This window comes from Artemia sp. Qi Xiang Cuo, chromosome 5 (genome assembly GCF_049724085.1).
Source record: "Artemia sp. Qi Xiang Cuo chromosome 5, ASM4972408v1, whole genome shotgun sequence".
NCBI classification, from domain to species: Eukaryota; Metazoa; Arthropoda; class Branchiopoda; order Anostraca; family Artemiidae; genus Artemia; species Artemia sp. Qi Xiang Cuo.
The window spans coordinates 39,881,200-39,907,701 of NC_142798.1; the positions used below are offsets into that span (position 1 = coordinate 39,881,200).

Consider the following 26,502-nt stretch of genomic DNA (forward strand, 5'->3'; position numbering starts at 1 on the left):
CATCAACTAGTATCAGGGAATATGCAGACAAAATTTGTAGATCGGTATGTTTACAATTAGGGAAAGCCGGAAATGACGAGACAGTACAAATATTAAAACTACTTACTTGTACCCAAGGGTTACCAAAAAAGTTTTTAAGACTAATATTATCGCGGAAACCTGAAAATTTAGAGCAGGGTATAATACTAGTCGAAACAGAGGTAAAAATTGACGAGGCTATGAAAAAGTTTGACCAGATGTCAATAAATAACACGGGAGCCCAAGAAAGTATAAAATATGAAAGGGGACAGAAGAGGATGAGCTTCGAGGAGCCGAATCGTGAACCAAAAAGGCCTTAGGATCGCCAAACCTTCCCACCATGGACTGACCCCTTCCCGTTTGAAGACAAATTCCTTGGTATTCGATCCTTAATGACTTGGAACAACAAGTGTTTTGGACACCTACCTCCTCCTCCCGAAAAAAATTATAGAGCGAATAGTGGAAAGTCAAGAATAAATAGAAACAGGTATAGACTCCACGAGGAAGGGCAATTTACCAAGCAATATAGGAAAAGATTCAATTGCTATAATTGTGGCAAACCAAATCACTATGCGGCAGATTGCTGGCATAAAATACCCATAGAAGGCCAGACGTACAAGACAAGACACCAATTCAGAACGCAGGGGGACAGAAATTTAGGAAGACAGGGAACAAATAATACTTGGAAACACTTAAGAATATTCCTGAATTTAGGCCTAGGAGGCAAACGGTTAACAATACCCAGGGTCAAAGTAGCAGCGCTGAAGAAAACTGGGATAATCCCAGAAACTTTTGGCCAAACAGTGGGCATTTAAACGGAGAAACCAGCCTGTAAGGGCCGACAGAGCTGTTTCCTTACAAACACCCCTATATAGTATAGAATGTTGTGATACAAATGCAAATAATAATAATCTACCGATTCTGCGATGTTTTAAAATTGAGTGTTTTCAAAATTTACCATGTTTACTAGATACAGGCACATCTAAATCATTAATTCGAGAGGCTCTTTTTAAGAGGTTTCCTCCTAGTGTCAAAAATCGAATAAGCAGATGCCAGAATACCCTGACAGCAGTGACAGGGCACAGGCTGAAAATCTTGGGAGAATGCCCAGTAAAATTTAGCACAGGGGATAAAGAAATAACAGTAACAGTAATAACATGCAAGCAGTTACTATTTCCTTGGATTCTAGACGTAGATGCCATCCTAAAATATGGGATCGTATGGGAACCAATATCTGATGAAATAACCATAAACCAGGCAAATGAAAATAATAGGAAAATTTGCGTAACAACAGATAACGAAAGTGAAGATTCGAATTATAACCTAAAAATAAGCGGAAAAATCACCATAGAAGGGGGAACGACAGCTCAATTTCTAGCGACATTAAATGTATAAGTAGGAAAGGTTAAAACAATGGATGCCATGATAGGAGGGTACACCATAAAGAAATACCCAACGATTTTCGTGGAAAATCAAGTTATAAAAACTTAAAATGGTATAACATGGTTAAAACTGTCAAATACAATTAATAACAAAGTAAAACTGAACCAAGTAAAACTTGGACCAGCAAAAAATATTTCAAATTAAGACAAAAAATATATCAGCAGTCCGGAATTTAGAGTGAACTTCACTATCAACGAATATTTATTCTCATTAAAACCGCAACCACAAGAAGAGTATGGAATGTCGAAAACGGATTTTCTGCAACAATTTGATTTAAAACATTCACCGGAAAACGCAAAAACTAGGATGGAAAATATTCTTTGGGATTTTAAATGGACTTTTGCAAGACACAAAGCGGATTATGGATTAACTCACTTAATCACGCACAAGATATCAACAGAGGGCCCCCCAATCAAAAAGTCACGTATAAAACACCTTATCATTTAAAGTCATGGCTAGAAAGCCAAATAAAAGAAAAGGAAGATCAGGGAATAATTAAAGAAAGTATTAGTGATTGGTGCTTTCCACTAGTAATAGTTAGGAAAAAAGATAACACCTGGAGATTATGTATAGACTTTAGATCACTAAATACCGTCACGGTTAAGAACGTGATGAAGTTGCCAAGAATTGATACGATTTTAGATTCGTTAGGGGGTTCAAAATATTACACTAGTTTTGATTTAATAGTAGGATATTGTCAAATCGCTTTAGATGCAGAAACAAAGCATAAGGCTACAGTAATCTTTGACGATGAAAGAACGTTCACATTCCAACGTATGCTTTTTGGCTGATCATTTAGTCCAAATTGTTTTAGTCGGCTAATAAAGTTAGTGTTAAAATATATCGAGTCAGGAAGGAAAAAAAAGAAACCTTGGCTTATTTAGATGATGTAATTTTGTTTAATGAAAACTTGGAAGACCACTTGATCGGACTTAGAAAAATACTGGAAAAGTTTGAAAAAGCAGGCTTAAAATTAAAACCAGAAAAGTTAAAATAGTAGTACCAAAATTAGTATTTCTTGGACACCTGATAAACCAAGGTACTATTTCACAGAATCCAGAAAAATTTACAGTCATAGAAAATTTACAGCCTCCTAATAATCAAAAAAGCTGCAGATCAATTTATTTGTTGTTAAGCTATCTCCGATGATACATTAAACTATATGTCGCCATATCAAAAAGTTTGACAAACCCTTTGAAGAAATCGGTCCCACATAGATGTCACTCGACAACACAAACCTCATCAAATGGCCTACAAGAAAACCTTCTTCAGTCAGCAATACCTGAACTACTAGATTTGTCACAAAACTTCTGTTTGCCAACAGATGCTTCGGGGCACGGTATAGGGGCCTTATTATTAAACATAAACTCTGAAAGAGTAGAATCGATAGTCCAATACGCGAGCAGGTCACTGTCGGAGGCAGAAAAAAAAATACTCGACAGTTGAAAGGGAATGTTTAGCAGTTGTAGTTTTTACAGAATATTTTCGACAATTATTGTTAGAAAATAAATTCGTTTTACGCATAGACCAAAAATCATAAGTTTGGCTACAGACGATACAAAATACTTCAGCTCGGCTGACACGGTGGATACTGCGTCTGCATGCATATTCAAATACCCCCATATATATAAAGGGCCGTATAAACATTTTACCAGACTATTTATCACGAAATCCCGATACGGAAGGAAATTTGATAGCAACCATCCAGAACGAACTGGAAGGGGTAGAAATATTGTCTAATTAAAATATTTCGAAGCATCAAGATAAAGATGACTTTTGTTTAGCAATGAAATCCTTTTTATCAAAAGGAACGGAACTGCCAGAGCACTTTAAACGTTTTTTAAAGGACTTAGATAATTTCGATCTTGACGAAAGTAAAAATCTTCTAGTAAGATATCATAGACCATCGCAAGAATATAGAAAAAATGTCTTAAAAATTATTCCAGTAATTCCAAAATCTCTGGAAGGAGAAGTTTTACAGATGACACATGCGACGATTGGCTGTCACATGGGAGAAGCAAAAACTATGGGGAGATTGAAAGGAAATCTTTATTTTCCAAAAATGTAATCAAAAGTAAAAACTTTCATACAAAGCTGCCAAGAATGTGCCAAAAAAAAGTCGCCACCAAAGACGCCTAAGGCCGAATTAGGTCAATACCCCACCCCTTCAGGGATAGGAGAATTAATGTCTATAGAAATTTGGGGAACAGGAGGAAGTCTACCAGTTTCCAGGAAAGGAAACAGGTGCGTATTAACCATAGTCGACCATTTTAATTCATATTTATACGCTTTTCCAATTAAAGACGAAAAGACAAAAACCATTGCAAAAGTTTTGGTCAATCGCCTATTCCTAGAACACGGAATTTTCCCTAGAGTTTTACTTAGCGACAACGGGCCATGTTTTAGAGCCAAATTATTAGACGAAATTACAGAATATCTGAATATTAGACGATGGTTTACGTCGTCTTATATGGCAGCAGCTAATGGAAAGGTTGAACGTAAGCATAGGGAATTAGCTTACATGCTGGGAATACATGCAAGAGAGGAAAATGAAAATTGGGATGAACATTTATCATTTGTAGTCTTTGCAATAAATACGGCTTTTTCACGTACCTTAAAAGAAACACCATTTTTTGGAACATATAAGAGATCCCCGAATTTGTTTAGATGAAATACAAAATGACAGAATATATTACAACCTAGACCAATATAAGCAAGAGACGGTGATGCGAATGAAAAAAGCTATGGAACAAGTTAAAGACAATCTGGAAGATGCGAAAACAGAACAAAAAGAAAAATATGACAGAACAGGCAAAAATAAAACGAGTTACTGTTTAGGAGATTTGGTTTATGTTTACAAAACGAATCTGGAAGGAACAAAAAAGTTAAAACCGAAATGGGATGGACCCTACAGGATTATAAAAATTCTACCAAATAACTTAACATATGTTCTAAAGCATCAGCATAAGGAAAAGGAAGAAATAGTGCACCATAATAGAATGAAAAAGGGATATTTTTCAAAACCGTGGAAAACAGAGCCTATACTTTCAGAAGAACAAATAGAAGACACGATCTCACCAGTATATATCAGAAGACCATATGAATTTTATGACTTTTTTAATGACCACAAAAGTTGGGAGGAGTGGAAGGAGTATTTAGCCCAGTCTTGGCTACAAACTCTACACCACAAACAAGAGAAAAAGGGAAATATTCGATACTCATCGGAAACGAGCGATGAAGAAAATCAAACACAACATGAGGGTTTAAAATGTGATAAACCAAGGATAAAATTCACACAGGAAGAAAAATTGGAAGGAACCAATGAATTATCTGATTTTCATTCATTAGATTCACCTACAGTCTTAACACAAAAATGGCTTTTGGAACAAACGCCCTCTACCAGACGCGAGCTAACAGAATGTGACACTGAAAATTCTTCTACAGAAACCGATATAGCTAAACCTGGGCCATCGTCAAGAAAACCTTCGTTAAGAGAAAAATTATGGAGAACAGTAAAGAAACCAAAGGGGCAGCAAGAAGTTCCTTTGTCAGCAGCACAAGTAGCTAAAACACTTATGAAGAAGGCCAAACATCATGAGAAACAAATATTAAAGATATTTGACGAGGCAACAAAACAGCACTCGGACTTAGAGCCTTGTAAACCACACTATAGAGACCACGGAAAAACTTGCAAATATTATAAAGAAGAAAAGCAAAAATTTGGGATCCAAAACTCGGACCAGGAAACGGAAAAAGGCAGAACAAGCGCAGCCCCCAGCAGATTAATATTTGAATAAAACAATTATAAAAAAAAAAATTAAACAAAAATAAAACGAGTAAAAAGCCTCTAGAGAAATATCTATATTTTCTTTTTTAATCGGTATATAAATAACATCAAGTTTGCCTTCAAATATATATCGCCAGAAAAAATTATGACCGTCACGTTCTAACGTTAAATTATTAGCTCCGATCTAAATTGACATCATAGGTTCCTGCAAAAATTTTGTTTCCGATACGAGATAAGACTTCACGAACGGTGTAATGTCAAGACTTGTCAAAACGAATTAGGCTTCGTTTCATAAAAGAAATTAATGAGGCCACGTAATTTTAAATAGGTGTTGTGGAACTAATTAATTTATACATATTTAAAATCAGCATTCTAAGGCGTTTCTTTTGTTTTGTTTATTGGAATAATTTATTTCGGGGGTTTAATCAAAAAAAAAAAAAAACGAAAGAGGTTAATCTACTGAAATAGGATCATTGGAAGCTAGCAAATTTGTAGTTGAGCTCAACCACTGCTGGTCCCTTGTTGTTAATTACATGCGAAGGATCTACTAACCTTTGACTCTTTGAGGTGACACTTTCAGCGAATTAAAAAAAAAAAGTTTTTTTTGAAGAATGTTAAAATTATTATAATGGGAAAAACAACAAGTTTACATTAAGTGCCGGCTAAGTGTACAAGCTAGCTGTAATATTATTATAATTAGTTATAGTTTAATATAATAATTTTTGGTAAAAAGAAAAAAAATTAAAGATAATAATTAAGCGTTATAAAGATTTAAGCAAAACTTAAAATAAGCTTAGAAAACAAAAAGAGTGCTAGGTAAAGGAAACGAAAAGCGATAAAAAATAAATTTTAACCTAAAAACTTACCAGGAGGTAAAAGTCAAGGACAAAATCCATTAAAAATAAACCAAAAATTAAACCTCATCGTCAAGCAAACCACAGTAGTTCAAGATAATAATTTTAACTCTAGCGATGTTTTGGATCTGAGAAAACGAACTGGCACAGGAGAATCCTAGTTTAAACAATTGGTTTTCACCTGTGCCAACCCAAACACCCAAATCCCAATCCGTTGAACCCTAACACAAACTAAACAGTATCCACTTTTTCTTTGAAAATAAAATATAGCTTTACACAACAAAAGAAAACTCGCAGTAATGAACACTGAACAGAATTTATTCTTGTAATTCTCCCAGATTCAAGCTTATCAATAAACCACAGATAAGGAGCACCGAATTCAAAGTTATTTAGCCTTGCAACGGAAGTATTGTCTCTCTTTCTTTGGCAAATAAAATAGTAATTAAAGCTGGGATAAAATTGGCAACCAGTATATCGTAAAAATTGCATTTTAAGGAAGAAATGAGAACTAGCAAATGCGGGGCAAAACCTAATTAAAAGTGTTCAAAAAAAAAAAAAATTAGCTGAAAAACTACATTACTTTTCTAACACAAAAACTTTCGAAGAAAAAATTTAAATAATTTCAAAAAATACAGGTTGCAAAAATTAGACCCCCCCCCCCACCTCTTAGGAATATGGAGATAATGAATTTGATCATAAAGGGCAATCAGCCTAAAAACTTGTTAAGGTTATTGAAAAAGAACGTGAAACATATAAATATAGTCTTAGGAAAGACATATTTTACTGAAAAAGCGGGAAAAGACTTGAAAAAACCCTTAGGCTCCATTGAAATAACTAATCAAAAAAAAGAAAAATGTTCAAGTTGAAAATATAGTCAGACGAAACTAAAAGGAATATAAACTGAATGAAGTCAGTTAAACTCTGTTATACGCGCCTATTCCACTTCCCGAACGAACTAGTATGAAAAGTGTGCTAAATAAGTACACATAAGTAGCATTAATACTACGGAGCCACCGTTACATTGGTTAATGCGGGCCGAGATTAATATAAATATTGAAGAAATGCTCAAAATAGTCAAGAAAAGAAATTTGGCTCCCTTATGTGGAAGTCGTTTTCAGAAAAATGACTAGCATGACATAGAAAATTGAAAGTTAGGCACGAAATAGCCTTAAGAATTTTTAGTTGAAACCTAAGACAAGACCACCACAAGTGGGGAAGTTAAAGTGGAAATAGTCATTGTCACTTATATGTCGAAAACTAAATTACTGTGTGCCATAAAGGCCAGGTATTTTCTGCCGAAGGGCTACTTTTTCTGAAAAAAGAATAGCCCAAGAGAAAATTGTGGCCACAAATTATTAAATTATTAATTATTTTGTGTGCAGGTTGATAATAGTCCTTTTAGCGGTAGCCCATGACAAGAGGACCTGGAAATGTTATAAGGAGCTACCATAAGGCAGTAATGGTAAGCGAACCTTCAGAGTACAGGCAAAGTCATTTGATAATGGCATAACAGGTATAAAGGGAACAGCAAAATTTTTTTAGCTTATCAGATATAAGCTGTAAATAAAGCCTTAACCCAAAAGGACATTAAAGCTGAAAAAAACGAGAGATTACAGACAAAAACGTTATAAAACTGTCTCAAGTACCTAGAAATTCGAAAAGAATTGAAAAGCTTAAAAGTCTGAATAAACAAACAAACTTATAAGCTAATGACAGTTAATGACACACGTGGGTTCGAAATAGAACCAAAGTGTTAAAAAAAAATGTATATAGTCGTATATGGGAAAAGTTATATAGTTGTAACAAATGTAATTGAGAAAATATCTACTGTTATAAATATATTTCGGAAGCCTTTTAGAAGCAGAGAATTATATTTAAAAAAAAATTATTATAGAAATGTAAATAGACAGGTTATGTTATATGAAATATTGCCAAGCCCTTATATAGAGGCTAATCACAGTTATTAGTTATAGTGCATAAATTTATTTGTCGGAGTTGCTTTTTTTTTGTAAATATTTTAATTTCAGTTAGGACTTATCATACAAAAATCTTGACGGACTTATTTAAAAGTTGTACAACGAATAAATATTGCAGTGATTAAATAAATTATGGAAGTACATAATTATTATTTGTTTTTAACAATTAAGTTATGTATCAACATAACTTTTGTTAATATATATATATATACATATATATATCCTAAACTATCCATGTAAATAGAGTGAATTAAATGTTGAGTATTTGTGTTTTTTATTTTTATATCTTGCAAGAAGTATTCTACATTAATACAAAACAATAATTGGAATTAATTCCAATGCTTATCTATACCGTGTATTATTTTTGTTAATGCTTTAAGTTTTAAACAGTAGTTAAATATCCTATCTAGTTTTGCGAATTAAAAAAAAAATACTTATGTAAGCTATTACACAATGCTTATATATATATACTATGTTTTTATTAACTTTAAGCTTTAACTAGAGATTTAATGTTATATGTAAATGTTTGACCTCGAGTCAACGTATAAATATTTTTATTGTGAAACAATCTGTTAAGTGAATAATAATTCTATATTAAGAGAAACCAGGAGGAGAAAGTAATTAAAAGTAATTAACTTTCGTTAAAGAAAAAAAAAGAATACATTGATATATACGAATTTTGAGTGTTTCTTTCTACTATATATGTAAAACTATATGCTTTTATATGTATACTAATGTGAATATTTATTTTAGATACAGCCTTAACTATTTTTTTTGGGAAATAAAATTTTTCATAACATCCTTTTGGATCCATTTCTCAATCATTTCTTTGACGCATTTTTGGAAAGTAGCAAATTTCAAAGCCAGTTCAATTATATCCTGATACTATCAATCTCATACCATCAGAAACCAAACCATACTTGATCAACTGATATTTGGAAACTATAGCAGTAATAAAGACTTTACTACAAGTTCATCAAAAGTGAGATAAAATCAGAACTTAATTTAGGCCTAGATAATGTGCTACCTAGCCCAAATGGCTGGAAATATGTAAAAATGCTTTGTGCTGGAAAAATATGTGAAAATTTAAAAATCAATAATGTTATATGTAATTTATCCAAGGTAATTCTAAAAGTAAACATAAACGGTATATTAACCACATCACACAGATAAATTAAATTATTAATGGGAATTATATTTAAACTAAAAAAAATTCATAAAACTTTTCTAGTATAAATCAAATTTAAGCAAAACCACTAATATAATGTTTAAGCCGCTTTGGGTCAAGTTAAAACAGAAGATGCATATAAGAAGGGTAAAAAGAGTATTTTTCAGTCCTAGAGACAGAGAAAAAGAGAAACAAGGATGAATTTCGAATTGAAATCCTTTGACAAAAAAGAACATGGCCTATATTGGACCAGAAACATGACCCTAAGGAAACCCATTGAGGATAGATGCACATAATGACCCAAAGATGGCAGCATAATAGCTGTAAACAAAATTAAGTGTTTCAAAAGTAAAATATTGAGAATTGGGACAATTCTTCTTTAAATGGGGAGTATTGTGGTAAAGCTTTCTAATTTAGTTAATTATTAATTGAGTAAAAATATATTAAGACGCAAAAACAAAGTTTCAAAATACCACTTTTTATGATAAGGATACAAATCGTGGAATATGTAGGCTTGGAGGGAACTTGCTCAATAACCAATTTCCTGGCTAAATGCGTCAATGTACCGGAAGGACGTGGTTAGTTTTTCAAATATATACCCCGATTTTTGAGACTGAAAGAGACTTTTTGACTTGCAGGGTGAACCTCTGCCTGTTTATTTTCTCATTAGAAATACCTTGGAATTTTGTCTTATCATTGTAAGTGCCTAAGTATCTTATTATATATTATTGTAGTTTTTGAGACTTGTTGTCTACTTGGGGCAGCCAGTCCCAGTAGCATATTTATATCTGTAATTATTATGTGTAAATTGAATAAAAGTATTGTGTTTTAGACAACCTCTCTACGATCTACCTTTAGCCCCTCGAATATACCCAGTCGGTATGCCTCATTAGTTCGGTCATAGCCTAAGGCACGCTACCAAAGTTTAATTACCTTAGGGCCAGAGTTTATCTCCCTTATAAAGGGAGAATAAAGGCATCTACGACTAAAACACCCAAATACCACAAATAATACTTCACAACAAATGACAAATCTTGTATGTAAACAATGGACAAATTGCATAGTTCACTACCCTTTAAACCCTGTGGAGACACGGTGGATGGATGCTCTGCTTGGCAAAACAGACCCAGAGATTGACCCCTGCTGCGGCAAAGCTGGGCGACATGGTTACCACTTGTCCCTGTAAAAAAAGACTCTAGCAGCTGAAACGTCGTTTGGATACCCTATATACCAGCAATGGCTCTTGAGAATCTTTACCTTGTACAACCCTTTCCCCACGGGGTGCGGGGGGCAAGGCGTAAAAGGAGGCATAATTATTAGACCTTTTGGCTATTTTAAAGAAAGTAGCTATTTCAAAATTTTGATCAGTGTTTATGTGGAAGACATCTAAAAACGATAAGGGGGGCCATTTTCTCTCCAAGCACTTTCCAACATCCCCCCCATCATGCCCTGAAGGTTCTAACTTAATGCCACTACCGTTCCTGAGATATTATTGACGCGCCCTTTTGACAACCAGCTTGCATACAGTGTGTTTTCAATTTGTTCAACATCCCCCTCAACATTTCCTGAAAATAGTCGCAAGTGAGAGTAGTCGCAGTCGTAGTCATGGTCCCAATTAGTTGCCGTCGCAAGTAGTCACAGTCACAACTAGTCGCAGTTGCAGTAGGAGTAGCAGTAGTGGTCCTGAAAGTTTCAAGGTAATACCATTAACCGTCCATAAGATATTACAGATACGCGCACTTAATAACCTAGATGTACAGTGTCATTTGAATTAGTTTAGCCTCCCCCTGAGCATTTCCTTAAGTTTTACCAAAACCCTTAGGCTTTTCAGGCATACCCAGGATCAAACCTTTTCCCAATTATGAATCCTGTATCGAAACAATATGCAAATCGCATAGTTTACAACTATTTCCCAAAGGTTGTTGGAGCCATGGCATCCCTGGAGGCAAAGTCACTAGACCCTTTGACTATTTTGAAAAAAAAACGAACTTTCCAAAAATTTGATCATTGTTGGAGGGCATATCAAAAGGGCAAAAGGGGCTGGTTAACCACCGATTACTTTTAAATATCCCCCTAAACATGCCTTGAAAGTTTCAACTTAATACCCTTAGCCGTTCCTAAGATATTGCTGATACACCGCTTTGACAACCAGCATGCACATAAGTTTTGATTTGTTCAATATACCCTCCATATTTCCTGAAAGTAGTCGCAAGCAGATGTAGTCGCAGTCGCAAGTGGCTGCAGTCACAGTTACTAGTAGTTGCAGTCGTAATTGCAAGTAGTCACAGTTGCAAATACTTGCAGTCACAAATAATCGTGGCCACAGTCACAGATAGTCGTAGTTGCAGTCCCACCATTAGTAGCAGTAGTAGTGGCCCTGGAAGTTTTACGTTAATTCCCTTAGTCGTTCCTAAGATAAAGCAGATAATACTTTTTGATAATCCGAATGCACATAGTGTTTATTGGTTTAGTTCAAGATACCCTTCAAGATATCCTTCAACATACTCTGAAGTTTCATCTAAATACCCTTAGCCTTTTTGGAAATACTAAGTGTCATACATTCCCCCTTTTCCCAAAAACGAATCCTTCGGATAATCTACAATCCTTGCCACGGGGCTGCAAGGAGAATGGCATCCCCGGAAGCATAGTTATTAGATCTTTTGACTGTTTTGAATAAAATAGTTTTTCAAAATTTCGATAAATGTTGGGGGGGGACAAAACGGGCAAGGGGGCGGGGGATGGTTTTTCTCCGATCGCTCTTCAACATCCCCTTCAACATGCCCTGAAAGTCTCTACTTAATACCCTCAGCCGTTCTTTAGACATTACTGATACGCCATTTTGACAACAAGCATGCACAGAATGTGTAGCCTATTGATTTTGTTCGATACCCCCCTCAGCATTTCCTCTAAGTTTGATCTCCATACCCTAAGCCTTTTTGGAGACCCAGGATCAAACATATCCCCTTTTCCTAATAATAAACCCTGTATATAAACAAGGACAACTTGCGTAACTTACATCCCTTGCCCAAGAGGCTATGGGGGATCTTATCATCCCCGGAGGCATAGTCATTTGACATTTAGACTATTTTGACCAAAACGGCTACCTCAAAATTTTGGTCGGATGTCTTTGGAGGGAGGGCAGCTAAAAAGGGTGTGGAGTTTCTACAACCACCCATTGCACATGACGTGGCTCTGGGGAAAAAAAAAAATCTGATATAAGAGAAAACCGTATAAAAGTAAACGAAAACTAAGCAAAAGGGGAGGGGGAAGAGAAGGACCCAATTTCCATTCTCTCGGCGATTGGCAGTTTTAGCCCTAGATGCGTCTCTTTTCTACCTCTAGACCATTTTGATTAAAACGGCTATCTTTAAATTTTGATACCCAGCTACATGGTACAGCATGACACTTCGCAGGAGTATCAAAAGGGTGGTCAGGTGCCTCCTAATCCATTTAATCACTTGAAAAGAGCAATAGACTCATAATATCCGATGGAAAGAGCCCAACTTTCTAAGATCGTCCATCCTTTATCACGAGGCCAAAAAAAAGAAAAGAGAAAAAATTTCCTAAGCTATGTTAGGGCGTAGACTATACTTTGATAACAATTCAGAAAACCAAATGTTTTTAAGAGGTAATTGCACAAAGTGAAATAGCGCTATGTGAGCTAAACGATCCATGTATCAATGGATAGTGAAAGGCCTGAACACCTTAGTTCCTTATTGAGCAAAGACGGGGCCAATCTACCCCAAGCAGACATTCTACTAGGTCGCACCTCATACAACAAATTTTGCAATATTTCTTATATGGTTGCTTTTAATTTTTCTGGATGCCCAAGTTTCTTTTTCAATTGCAATTAACTTGTTTCCCACTCTAAGATTTACATAAATCTTACTTATAAAGATTATGAAGACATTAATAAAGAATCTAGTTTGAGGCAATGAGCTTTCTTTCCTAAATGCGGTGTTCCATTAAAACCACGCCATCACACTTGAATCCAGGGCTCGCCGCCAATGACAATCACATCAGGCTTTATCTGAAGACATTACACACTTAGTTGAACCGCTGAACCCCCTCTTCACCGCAGAATAAAATCTTCTGATCAATGTCTAATTACTTGAACTAGGCACACTTAAATGGCTGGTTATTATTCGCAATTAGGAACACGACTAAGGGAAAAATGAAATTGTGAATAGCTTCTGCGGAATTCCTCATCTGTCACAAGCTGTTATTGTTTTGACACCGGGAAATAATTAGTCCTTGAAAAGCTGCTTTACTCTGACTGATGGCAAATAACAAAGAATAATTAGGAGAGTAAGAATGAATTTCACAACAAAATAATTAAGGAAGGATCTGTATCAATTCATTTGAGCAAAATGCTTGGGCCTCAGGCAAGGGCGTACACAAATTACATTATTACAACGCAAAGCGATAGAAAACAGACCTTGAATACTTACTTACCCGATAGTTAAGATCCTGAATACGATAAGCGGAATTATATTCATCAATAAAAGGATCGATTTACATTATTATTGTTACACAACTAATAAATCGCTTAAGAAAAGAAGGAGAGCAACTAAAAAAAGAAAAATTATGCTGGTTTCTCAACAGGAATGGAACGCATAGACCAGGTCTTTACCCTGCGCCTTCCAACGTTTTATTTAGAGACTGGACATCTTCACAGTCTTCTTCAATTTTGCCACCACATTTGACTCGAAGTTACAACATTTATTATAGAAAATAATGGTCAAATATGACGTCCCAAAGAGAAGTGTGGAGACTGATAATAAATGTGAAAATACGACTTCATCAGTTTGACATATAAGTCGCTAATCTTTTACCTTACAAGGAGCACTAGAATTTAACAAGAAAGATTCATAAGTTTTGTCATGATGGAATATGAATCTATTTTTGAAGTTTTCTTTTTCAATATACAATATTACTCAATAAACTTCTTTAACCATAAAATCTAAACAAAGTAAAAAAGTAACTTAATCAATTTGGGACCTGAACTGTAAATGTCCTTCGTTTATTCAGATCTATTATTTTTCAGAGACAACAATACAATGAATGTTATTAGTGTACATTTTATTATCTGCCATGGTATCCTCTAAAAGTTTCGGTCTTGGCTCCACCCAAAAAAAAAACTAACAAGGTATCTCAGATACCATTCAGCAATTAAAGCAAAATCGAGAATAGCTTATTTTTAATATGAATCAATTACATAATTTAAGTTTTGACCGTTGAAAAGAAAGTTTTACAAAATCAGAATAATTTAGCCAGAGTAGACCTATTATTTAAAATTCCAATCACAATGCCTATTTCAACACTTACTAGGCACAGTATTTCTGCCAACATTTTGAAAGCTAACATTATAATAACTCTAAAGCAATGTCATAAAAACAAAAGAAGAAATTTTGTCTCTGTGTGTTCCAGAAGCGAATCCTAAATTATAAAATAATTCCTATAATATTAAAATAATATTAACTGCTCAAAAAATTAAATAATATTAACTGCTCAAACCGTATTATTTACCACACTCACCAACTAGAACGTTGATGAGTAAGGCTTTCAGTCCATGTCACATTGTTATGACCACAATTAAAGCGAGCATATCACATAACCATAAGCTTGCAAAAGAGCAATAGGTTTTCACCGTTTCATGGAAACGTTTTCTTAATCAAAGATTCTGATTTCTCTTGTAGCAGATAGGTTTTCTTATGGGTTTTGCATTTGATATTAAATTTTGATTTAATTATTTGGATAGGCCCTCTAGATCGAGGGGTTAACAACTGGGCATTTTGAGAGACACCTGGAGGCATGAGGCACGGAGGCACGCCGGAGGCATGCCTCCGGAGGCATGCCGGAGGCATTAAAAATGGACAGGGAAGGAAACTTATAAAATATTCCAAAGGGCGCAATATGTAAATATATACAGCGTGCCTGTTATTCGGTATCTGTCGAATATTTCAGCACCTTCAAAAGCGATCTTTTAAAACTTTGAAAAAATCATACGGGTTTATTTGGCAAGGAAAAGAGCCCCCAAGACTGAAAACAACTGATATGTACCTAAAGAAGATTACACATGCAGCGTTGCCACCAGCTCAAAAATAAAATTCCGATTTTCCTTTAAAAGAATCCCGGAACACGGTTTTTAAGTTATACAACATAGGGCTGCGCGGTGATGACGTAAAAAGCAAGGTGCGAAAGTACCGTAAAAAATGGTTTCTAGTTGTAACTAACAACTGATTGTCAATATTCCTAGTATTATTTCGACGTAAAAACGTTCTGGTGGATTACTAGGATCTACGACAAATATTTTAAGCCAAAACAATTCGCCAGAGTTCCGAAAAAACATGTCTACGCATCCACGTTTCATCGTTATTGGAATTTCCCGCCCAACAATTGACGTCACGCTTCGCAGCCCTATTCAATATGGCTTGGCCAACGGTAAAAGTTGCCTTTTATCACGTCTTCACACGTCGCTTTCCCTTTTATCATACCTGCTTTTCTGTTTAGTGGCTGTGCCAAGACCCACCCTTGGATCTCGGATTCTTAATTGTACTAAAAAAAAAAGGAATCTGCTGCTTTGACACGAAAGGATCCGGAAGAAACACAGATCCCTTTTTCCCGAATGTACTTAGAATCCAACTTTCTTGGTATTAAACCCAGGCCTTTGGGTATTTGAAAAGAAAACTGTAAAGCAACAGTCAGAAAAACTGTTACTACCGAGTTATTAGTAAAAAGCGCTAAGTAAAGCAACCAACTAAAAAAAATAACTAGTTTCTCAGATATTTATTGGTACGTTTCAGTAATCATCTCGATAATCACAGCTAAAATGACAACCCTATAAAACTGGACAAATGAGCTTCAGTAAATCAAACTAAGCTCGGTTAGCACAAGTATAAACACTAAGTCTTCTACTACTAAGTTTTCTACTGAGCATAGCAAGTTTTTCAATGGTATTCATCACTTCTGCTGCCGTAGATCTCAGAATGTATTCGAGACTAATAAGATGACATAAAGAGCTCATACGAATGGGGCACGAGAAACCCGCGAACTTGATCTGCAAGGATCAATCCTACTGTGGGAGGCTTAGTTGTCCGTAGGAGACATGGTTCAAGATTCTGTTCAGTTCTGTGCCCTCATGCACGTCGGTATTAAGGTTATTTTTGGTTTGTTTTTTGATTAAGGTTGGTCATAAAAAGGGCTGAAAAAAAAGAAAAAAAAAAAGAAGGAAAAAAGTGCCACCGCAAGAATGGGTTTCATGTGGACAAAGAATGCCCAGTCTACGGGAGAGCATATATTTTTTTTTTTGTTAAACAAATTTTAAAGTTTTTGGAAGACCACCAAAAATTCGAATTCGTCTTACTGAAAATTGAAGGATATGAATTTTAAGAAATTGAAGTAAAAATGCCACCGGAAAAGCGTCTCCTAGAGGGGGAAGGACACCCTGGAACGGGGGGAGCGATAGATATTTGGCAAGAAAAAAGTTAAATTGTAGTGTGCCTTCATGTCCACTAATACATTGACTGGCATATAATAAAATTTTTTTTTTTTGAAGTTTAGGTGATATAATAATGTATAAAGTTGTAAGATTTATATGTTTTTGTATTAAAATATCACCGAGTGGAGAGGAGGAGGGGAGGGAAAAAATAACAACTACCTCTGAAAAATGTTAAACAAAATTCCTTCTGTTGGCACACAGAACATGGCGATGGTGGTGGTTATGGTCTTGAGGTCAGTTTTGGGTTTAGGTGCTATTTTTAACATGATGATTGCGATGCTGACGAGACATAAAAAAAGTGGAACCCTTTCTTCTGGATAAATGAATTCAGCTTTGTGAAGATGTCTGAGTCAAAGCCAAAGACAATGTTGGTGCCGATTTTCATAAAAACGGGTTCTGCTGAATGCATGATATACAGGCTGGAGTCATAGTAACCCTGGTCTACCAATGCGGCAGTTAATGCGAGATCAGCATTCAGCCGGAACCACTGGCACATAATTCCTATGTCGTCAGGGAACGGCATCGCCATATTCTGCGTGTCAACAGAGTCGAATCTTCGCCCAGACAAGTAGCCAAACTGTATAAACCGCCCGACTAATACTCTATTTCCCCTGCCAACCGGTCTGTAAACGCACCATTCACCGATACGCAATTCCGATTTGACACCGACCTCTGCATTGGTTGGTGGCGACTCACGTAGTCCCACTCGTCGGCCCTGGACCATCACCCGTTTTAATCGGTCACTACTCAGCTTCCCAGAGCTTTCCCTCAGAAGCCACAACAGCGTGGATTTTTTATTGGTGTTATGGAGCCGTCAGAAGTTTGACAAGACAAAACCTAGAATTCTTCATGTTCGTCACAGGCTCACTACCCCAATTTTTCTCAACTTGGTGTTTCACACAGTGGGCAATCACTGGCAAATCTTCAAAGATGCCGTCACTTTCCGAGCCCGATTCAGTGTCAGTCGCGGAAGCCTTTTCCTGCTTATCGGACAGAGTATTTTCTTCTGAGTCATCGTCTGAGTCACTGTCGTGAAGTACAGAAAGACGAACATTCGGTACTTGGTGACCAAAAGCAGAAAGTACGTCGTCGGGCATCAAGGCTTTAATTATTCGCTGGCTTTCAATACGAGCTCACCCTAGTTCGAGCTTGATTTCATCGTCCCCGGGCAAAGAAAAACCGGAACTGACATACACAACAACAATAGATCTAACTCGCTTGGCCTTGGGCAAGGACAACTGTTCATTAGAATATTGAGCTTCAAAATCCGTTATACTTTCATATCGACGAATTCGATGTAGAAGTTGGAGGAACGAAAAGTTTATTACAGTACTGTAAATGCTGGTTTGAGACCGCATCTTCATAAAAAAAATCTTCACATGGTTGGCTATTCATGTTGGAGAGTTTGAAAAGACGTTCGAGCCCAAGCCGTTTGAATCGACGAATGAGAAACACTAGGGAATGCATATTTATCTCTAGGCAATGGTAAAAGTTTGTGGTAATAAAATTCTCGTTAAAAGCATAATGTCCACTTACTAGGACCCAGGATCTCCAATGTCGAACGCAGTAAACAACACGACAAGTAACAAGTAAAGATAACCTCTCAAGAGGAGAAAGCTTGCCGTCGTAAAAAACGCGGCGTACGCTTTCCATAAGCCAAAGATAAAACTGTGTTCCTTCGCTTCCAGTAATACGCTGTATCAGGTGTTCTGGAGGCACGGAGGCACAGGCGGAGGCACGAAGGAAGGGACACCTGCGACGGTCAGTCATTAGCCCCTCGCTCTAGATTTCCCTTATTTGTGGTTTCATTTATATAAATTGTTTTGACAATGCGCTACCTTTATAATTTGGCATACTTGCAGCCAAGGCAGTATCCAGGGGAGGGGGGGAGAGTACCGGCTTTGAACCCCCCCCCCCCCCTGAAATTCTTGTCTGACTCGTAAAATCGTGACAAAAATGAATATAAATTTTTTTCATGGATATTTTGAAGTCTTTTTGCGTAAAACACACCATGAAAAAAATCACCCCCGAACAAAAATCCTGGATATATCCTTGATTGCACCCTTTACATATATTCTATAACTTAAATAATTATATTTAAAATTACGTATGTAGTCAATGGGCTAATAATACAGAATTATTTTGACCATTCTTCCCTAGCTTAAATAAAGTGTAATTTGTGTGGTTATTAAAGAGAGCAAAAGGATAGTCATACTAGAGGATGCTAAATGTTTAAACCTTCCTAATCATAGGTATTAAAACAGAATAATATTCTCACTTTTCTAATTAAAATCAAAGGGGTTCCTCCCTCAGACCTGACCAATTAATCGAAAAAGCCTTCCATCGGCATTTTTCTCAATTTATAGCACTTAGAAAAAAGAAGTATGTTCTTCAGTTTTGGGCACAACGATTTCAAGAAAATATCGATTAAATCAATATTTTCTTGATAACTTCAAGCAGAGATTTTCCCTTAACAAGTTAGATTTGCAAATCAGTAATAAGCTTGTATTAGAAATTATAAGAGATGTTCTTACGCTGATTGACAAGACAGGTCCCACTTTATACATAGAGTATCGATAGGAATATTGAGAGATGTCCAACAAGGTTGTCCCAGCAGGGAGCTTAAATCCTATTTCATTCATTATGAAATAAGCAAATTGTTCCATCCGTTTAGGTGTCCCTCCCATACAAACGTACTTCACATCCCCAAACATAGCCTGTAAGTCGTGAGATCCACTGCCCAAGGCCAGATGGTACAAGATATCCTGATCCATGAGCTCAATATGCGGGTTTCTGAGACGGACACAGCCATCTTTATATCTAAAACAAAGAAGAGAATTGTCGAAAAAGGAAAACTCCTTCATTGTCAATACATTAAAGTTTAGAAATTCACTCTAAATAAACGAATAGCGTGTATGTAATACCGCACGGGCTCATAGCTAGCATTAATAATAAAAAAAAACCAACAACTCTTTTTTAAAAGAAAAGTAAGGAGTTCAATTTAGATTCATTTTCCAATCTATTCTTTTTAAAATTTTCTTTTTCATTCATAACAATTTCTTTAAATTTGACAAAGGTGGTTATAATGCAAGGTAACACTGACAGAGACAGCAAAAGAAAATATTGTAACTTGAACAAGTTGATTTTTAATGTTTCGGTTTGAGCAAAGAATAAAGTAATAAACACTGAAGTTAATATGAAAATAAAGTATGGGCTATATCATGAGCATACGCAGAAGCAAGGACATTTTTTCCTATAGGCTTCTAGACGTAAAAAAAATATAAATGACAACAATTTTTTGATTTAAAAAAAAGAAATTAACCTTCTCTGGCAAAGAAACCAATTTCAAACCTATATCCCTCCAGAAAATTGTTTGTAGGCGTGTGTATTCCCAGCGCCCATGTTTAGAATGACCCGTTTCTTAGAAGCAGCAGCACACCCTAAAGATTTCCAGCTGTTTCTTGGAGCCTAAAGTCCTATCCTGCTCCCTTTTATTACTGCTGATCACATATCCAGCAGGTCTAATCTATTGGTTTCTTGTAACATACCTGGTAAGGGATTTTAGTTCATTGTCACTATCGTGTCCTGAATCACTCCCATTTTCCTCAAGTGGAAAGCAACTCAGCTCTGGGCAACGAGGCATATTTTTTTTTGCAAAAGGTTTGTCACTCAACTTACAAAAAATGATTATTTTTCACTCGATTATCGAAAAAAAAATGATTCATTAAACACCAGTTAATGGTTTTATACAGAAAAGAATACGTCAGTTAATTGCCTTGACGAACTTTACTACTCTTATTTATGATTGGCTAATACAGGGGCGTGACACTGAAATATTTTTAGCATTGTAGGTTATTTAACATTACCCAAATTATATAGCTGCTAGCGTCATTGGCTTGTCATATGTTCGGAGGTTAGCTTAATTCTTAAGAAATATATTTTCATTGATTCAAGTCGAGACGTAGCTGAAACAGTTCTTAAAATTCTTTAAGGATAGAAACAGTTCAATAGCACCATAGGAATCTATTGATTTTTATCAGAGAGGTATCGAATGTTTCTCAAGGACGAACTTCCTAGTCTTGGAATGTTCTATTCGAATTTATGACCTTGACTTTTGCAGAAGAGCCAGTATAGAACTGCAGGATCTTGGAAAGAACTAATATGTTTCCACCAATGGTCAAAACAAAATGTTTTACCCATTAAAATGACAAGAACTAATTTTTTATTTTGGATTGGGTTCAACTCAATTCAGGGAAGGTGGCCCTACAAAGTTTTTTAATGCATATTATATAATCAAATAAGGTACATACAACGGGCTCTTTTTCGAAGAGGGGGCAAAATTTAAGGAAAACAAATACAAAAGGTGAGTTTATGGGTATAGCAAATTCTTAGGTGGGTTTGCAACAGTACAAAACATACTTCTTAACTGTACCTATGTATGAGGGAAAGGGAAGTGTAAAGAGGGAGAGGTTACCACCAAACCCGTAAAAATAACTCGAATGAGCCTTCAGCGAAAGTTGAAAGATTTGGACAAAAGAATTGAAGCTATCTTGTCCCTTGCCAAGAATATGCATTTAATGCCGTCTTCCTAAAGATTACATCAGTGTCCAACAACCTCTGTAATTTCATCGTGAACAGCAGGCCTGAGTAGGCCAGCCAAATTTGTATACAAGCCTGAATATAGCTACAGTAGACAAATTAAAATATGTAGTTACATACCACACACAGGGAATTCCCACGTCCATAGAATTATTCCGAAGGATCCCCTCCCAGAGAAACTAGAAAATTGCTTGGAAAAATGTTTTTTTTTAAATTTTTGATCCCTCGAAAGCTTGTCTGGCCCCCACGCACGAAAGGAAGTAATTTATTACCTTCCCCTCCTTCTGAGTGCGTCACTGTCCTCCTCTAAATATGTTTCATTCTATGTTGTTTCTAAAGAAACACCATAGAAGGTACTGTGCTTAAGAGAAAAATCAGTGTCTAAGATTTTTTCTGTCCCTTTGTGTTTTAAGCAAACAACTAGATGTATTCCAGAAGACTACAAATTCACTTTACGTAAAAACCCATATTGACAGATAAAGGTCAGATTAATCCACCACCTTGAAACATGCAGTTGGACGGAAGTAAATGGCACCCTCAAGGTTATCTTTATAAAAAATACCGTGTATCCAGATAAGAATTCCTCCGTTCTCTCCCCCCCCCCCAAAAAAAAAGAAGTTTGATCAATTCTACGCAAAGAAGTTACGGAATGAGAAACTAAGTCAAAGCATTTATCACTGGGTGCATAAACGGTGAGCCAAAGATAGGCTTGGAGGTAGGGTAGGCGTAAATTTGGAGGCTGTATATATATAATTATGCGCTGAGTTAGAACTTAATTGACGCTATAGAATAAGTGTCAAGAACACGGTTACTATTTATATATAATGCGTTATTTGCATACCTAAGAAACTATGAATAGTACAACCAAAGTTCTCCAATTCACAACACGTATTACTTCTATTATCGAGTTTAAAATAATATACAAAAAGTCGTCAGTAGTATGGGGTCAATCTGTTCAAGCGGGCCCATAGGGCGTTACTTTAAGCAGGCCTATATTCCACCATAAAAGCGGTCCTACATTCCGATCGGTGTCCTACCTCAACATGCGAGCGATGCCCACCATGCAACAAGAGTCCTATTACAAGCGGTGCCCTGTTCCACCATACAAGCGGCCCTACATTCCGAGCGGGCCACCATAAAAGCGGACTATTGCTTTAAGCAGTTCCCTGTCCCTATATTCTGAACGGCCCACCATTCAAGCGGCCCATCATTTCGAGCAGACACATATCCTAAAATTCCGAGCAACCCACCATACAAGCGGCCCTACATTCCGAGCGGTCCACCATACAAGCGGCACTACATTCCGAGCAGTACCCTATTACAAGTGGCCCCATAGGGCTTACTATTTTCTTCCTAAGCGGCTTAAGATCAGGAAGAAGGTTCAACAGCCATTCCCCCAATGCTGCCATCTACACAACCAAATTTATAGATGATGTATGTTAAATATAATTATAGGTGGTTCTATGTTTGCTTTTCGAACGTTTCTTAAATTCTAAGCAACTTCCCATTGATTTTATGAAATTTGTGTTTGATGTAGGATCCGAACTAAGACCCATGATTTCCTGTGGTAAAAGAACGGCACGTTACTCGACTGAGCCAACGAGTCATTGAAAATATTTTGTCCTTAGAAATACATTCTAAGGCAATCCATTTATTGTTTCCGGGACGTTGGTAAACTGATGTTAAGCGACACTACATCGTAACAAGTTATTTGCGCAATCGTTTTCTCAATTGGATCAGTGATCTGTTTCCGGGCACAATTTTTGGCATCATTCCGAGAACATGTATACCACGGTGATTTAAGATGCATAATGGACAGACATATTCTTTTGATGGTTAATGAACAATATTCCGATCTCCGAAACTTTTAGTATGTCCTATCACACCCACTCAATTTATACTGAAACTATGTTGTATATGTTTGTGTATCCTATATCATCTTTGGTTTAAAAAACATCAATCCCTACTATCCGCTCTTGAACTATTGAATTCAATCGGTGAAACATTTTTGAACTTGGACCTTCATGGGACGGTAAAGAGCAATATGAAAACTAAAAAGTGCCTAAAAACTGCCTTCGGGTAGTTTGCGAGCTTAGCCCTTGTAGAAAATCTTAATCATTTTTAAACTCTGAACATTTTTTATATTTTATTTTATTTGTTTTTTTAGAACGGAAAAATACAGATTTTTTTTAAACTTTTTTTCATGCCTTAAAATAACATGCAATCTGATGAATATAGTTTTTGTATTTCTTCTGATGCGGCCGCCCCACTGGTACTCTATGGTTGATCGTCGATAATACTTGGTTTATTCTATGTTTTCGATCATTATTATTTGTGCACTGGAAGGATAAACATATACATCTTATTTTAGAAAAGGAAAGATGAAATATTTCGAGAAAGTATTTCTACATGATAGAGTCGTCGTAGCATTGAATGTTGACAAGGACATATATTTGAACTGCGAAACAAGCACAAATGGGGACATCATTTGAAATTGGTGCGAGCGATAATGCAAAGATAATGCAAGCCTAAAACTAATAGTTGATGATGAGAGTAATAGTAGTTGATGAGTTGATGACGAGCGTACTCCAGCATCAATGTCATAAATCATATCATGTCTGTGTCGGAAGTGTAACCTGTGTAAAAATAATGTGATAATAGACAGTGTAATCGAGAGAAAAATTAAAAGGGCAAGGGCAGATAAAATCGCCAAAAAAGTAAAGACAATTCAATGAAAAGCAAAGCATTCCTAAACGTTTATAGTGTTACAGATAGTTTACCATCAGATACCATCATTGAACAGAATAATAGCAACGATGAAAAAGTGAAGATGAAATACTTCATGGTGCCCACATATTAGAGTTATCGTAGTATTGAATACTGATTAAGACAATTATTTGAACTATGAAACAAGCACTAATGGTGACACCATTAGAAATGTATGTGTGCATTGTCATGACAGTCAGAGATTAAATTTCTTTGGACTACCGACAAAATTCATCATTACTGAAGGTGGATATACTAGAATAAAATTCCCACAGATGATATTGTTTATACATATTTCATACCTAAAAGTAATAGTTGACAACGAGGGCCAACTTCTTGCTCGTAGCGTGGGTAACACGTTACTTTGATAAATCATATCGTCACCTTTAAGGTATAAGCAATCAACGGAAGGTAAAACGAAGACAGGCATATTGCTGCACCGATGTCAGAAAATTTGTCAGATATTGTTACCTGTGTAAAAATAATGTGGTAATAGACAATGAAATCGCCGGTAAAATAAAAAGGGCATTGTCAGATAATATCACCTGGGAAATTAATGACAATTCTAAAAAAAGCAAAGCATCGCTGAATGTTGCTAGTATCATTGACAGTTTATCATCAGATACAGTCAATGAACACAATAGTACCAATGATGAAATGTGTATTGCATTTATATCTGAAACCATGTTAAAAGTCGTGTATGACACCGAAATGGGAAGTGCCCTGTCACGAGAAAAATTATGAATAAATTTTAGAAAGAATTCAAACATAAAATTTTTTTATATAATGACATTAATGTCATGTAACATTGTATATACTATTATTTCAATTAAAATATTTTATGCACTACGTTGTTATGTCCACATTAATGTTAGAGTACGCTAGCAAGGCAATCAATTTATTGTTTCTGGGACGTCAGCCAACTGGTGTTAAGCGTCATTACAATAAGAAGTTATTTGTGCAAACGATTTCTCATATGGATATATGGTAAATGCAATCATTGATTTGTTTCCAGACACTTTTTTAGATCATTCCGAAAATATGCATAACACGTTGATTTGAGATGCTTGCTGGACTGACATATTCTTTTGATGATTAATGAAACTTGTTTCGATCTCCGAAAATTGTAATGACTACAACCGGGCAGGTATAATTTTTGTAATGTAATGGTCCTGAGCATTGATTATTGATTATCGATATTGATGGATCCAAACGACGAAAATTTTTTAATTTCATGTCCCTGGTATCGAAATTTCTAAATATAAAGAAAAATCTTAACGAAACTTCCAAATATAAAGAAAATATTAATTGGACCTAAGGCAAATGGATCCAAGAGGCAAAAAACTTTTTTAATTTCAAGTCATTGGTAGCAAAACTTCCAAACATAAGGAAAAATTTTAACTCGAGCTAGGGCATTTGGAACCAAGAGACGAACACATATTTTAATTTAATGTCCTTTGTACCAAAACTTCCAAACATAAACAATATCTTCAATCCAATCTCAGGTACATGGATCCAAGAGACGAAAAAACATTTTAATTTCATGTCTTTGGTAGCAAAGCTTCACATGCACTACCAGCTATTTTCACTAAAGTTATTGATGGCTCCACAACTGATTTTTCACTTAGGTTACATTATGTCAACTGATTTTGAGTTAGGTTTGATTGGGATTAGTAAGCGTGCGCGCAGCAATGTCATTATATTAGAAAAATTTGCCTCTTGGGTCCATGTTCCTTAGCTCCAATTAAGATTTTTTCTTTATATTTACTAGTTTTGGTAGAAATAACATGAAATTAAAAAGTTTTTCATCTCTTAGATCCATGTGTCTTATGTCCAATGAAGATTGTTCTTTATAATTGGAAGTTTCGATATCAAACACAAATAATTAAAAAAGTTTTCATCTCTTGGACCCAAGTATCTTATGTCCAATCATACCTACAAACTATGGTTTCATAAGATTATTCGTTATGTCTGGAAGTTTTGCTAGCGAGGACATTAAATTAAAATGTTTTTTCGTCTCTCGGATCCATGTACCTTAGGTCGGATAAAGATTTTTCTTTATATTTGAAAATTTTGGTACCTAGAACATGAAATTAAATTTTTTTTTCTCTTGGTTCCATGTGCCATATCTCAAATTGAGATTTTTTTTATATTTGGAAGTTTTGCTACCAAGGACATGAAATTAAAATGTTTTTTTATCTCTTGGATCCATGTACCTTAGACCAAATTAAGACTTTTCTTTATATTTTGGAAGTTTTGCAACGAAGGACTTGAAATTAAAATGTTTTTTCGTCTCTTGGTTCCATATACCTTAAGTTCAATTAAGATTTTTTTTTATATTTGGAAATTTTGCTACAAATGACATGAAATTAAAATGTTTTTTCGTCTCT

The 26,502-nt window shown here is 35.7% G+C and overlaps 1 protein-coding gene across 3 annotated transcripts in view; it reads right to left on the bottom strand.

The window, feature by feature from the left end:
* The window catches only part of LOC148952127 (uridine phosphorylase 1-like), a 108,271-nt gene that overhangs the window by 17,092 nt on the left and 64,677 nt on the right, over positions 1–26,502 (bottom strand). For 2 of the 3 annotated variants that reach the window (XM_089089569.1, XM_089089571.1), the window contains one exon: positions 19,282–19,567. In XM_089089569.1, coding sequence (XP_088945695.1) covers positions 19,282–19,567 — 286 coding nt within the window. Of the gene's footprint in view, positions 1–19,281; positions 19,568–20,295; positions 20,446–26,502 lie in introns of those variants that run through there. The other variant, XM_089089570.1, reaches the window with a different exon arrangement.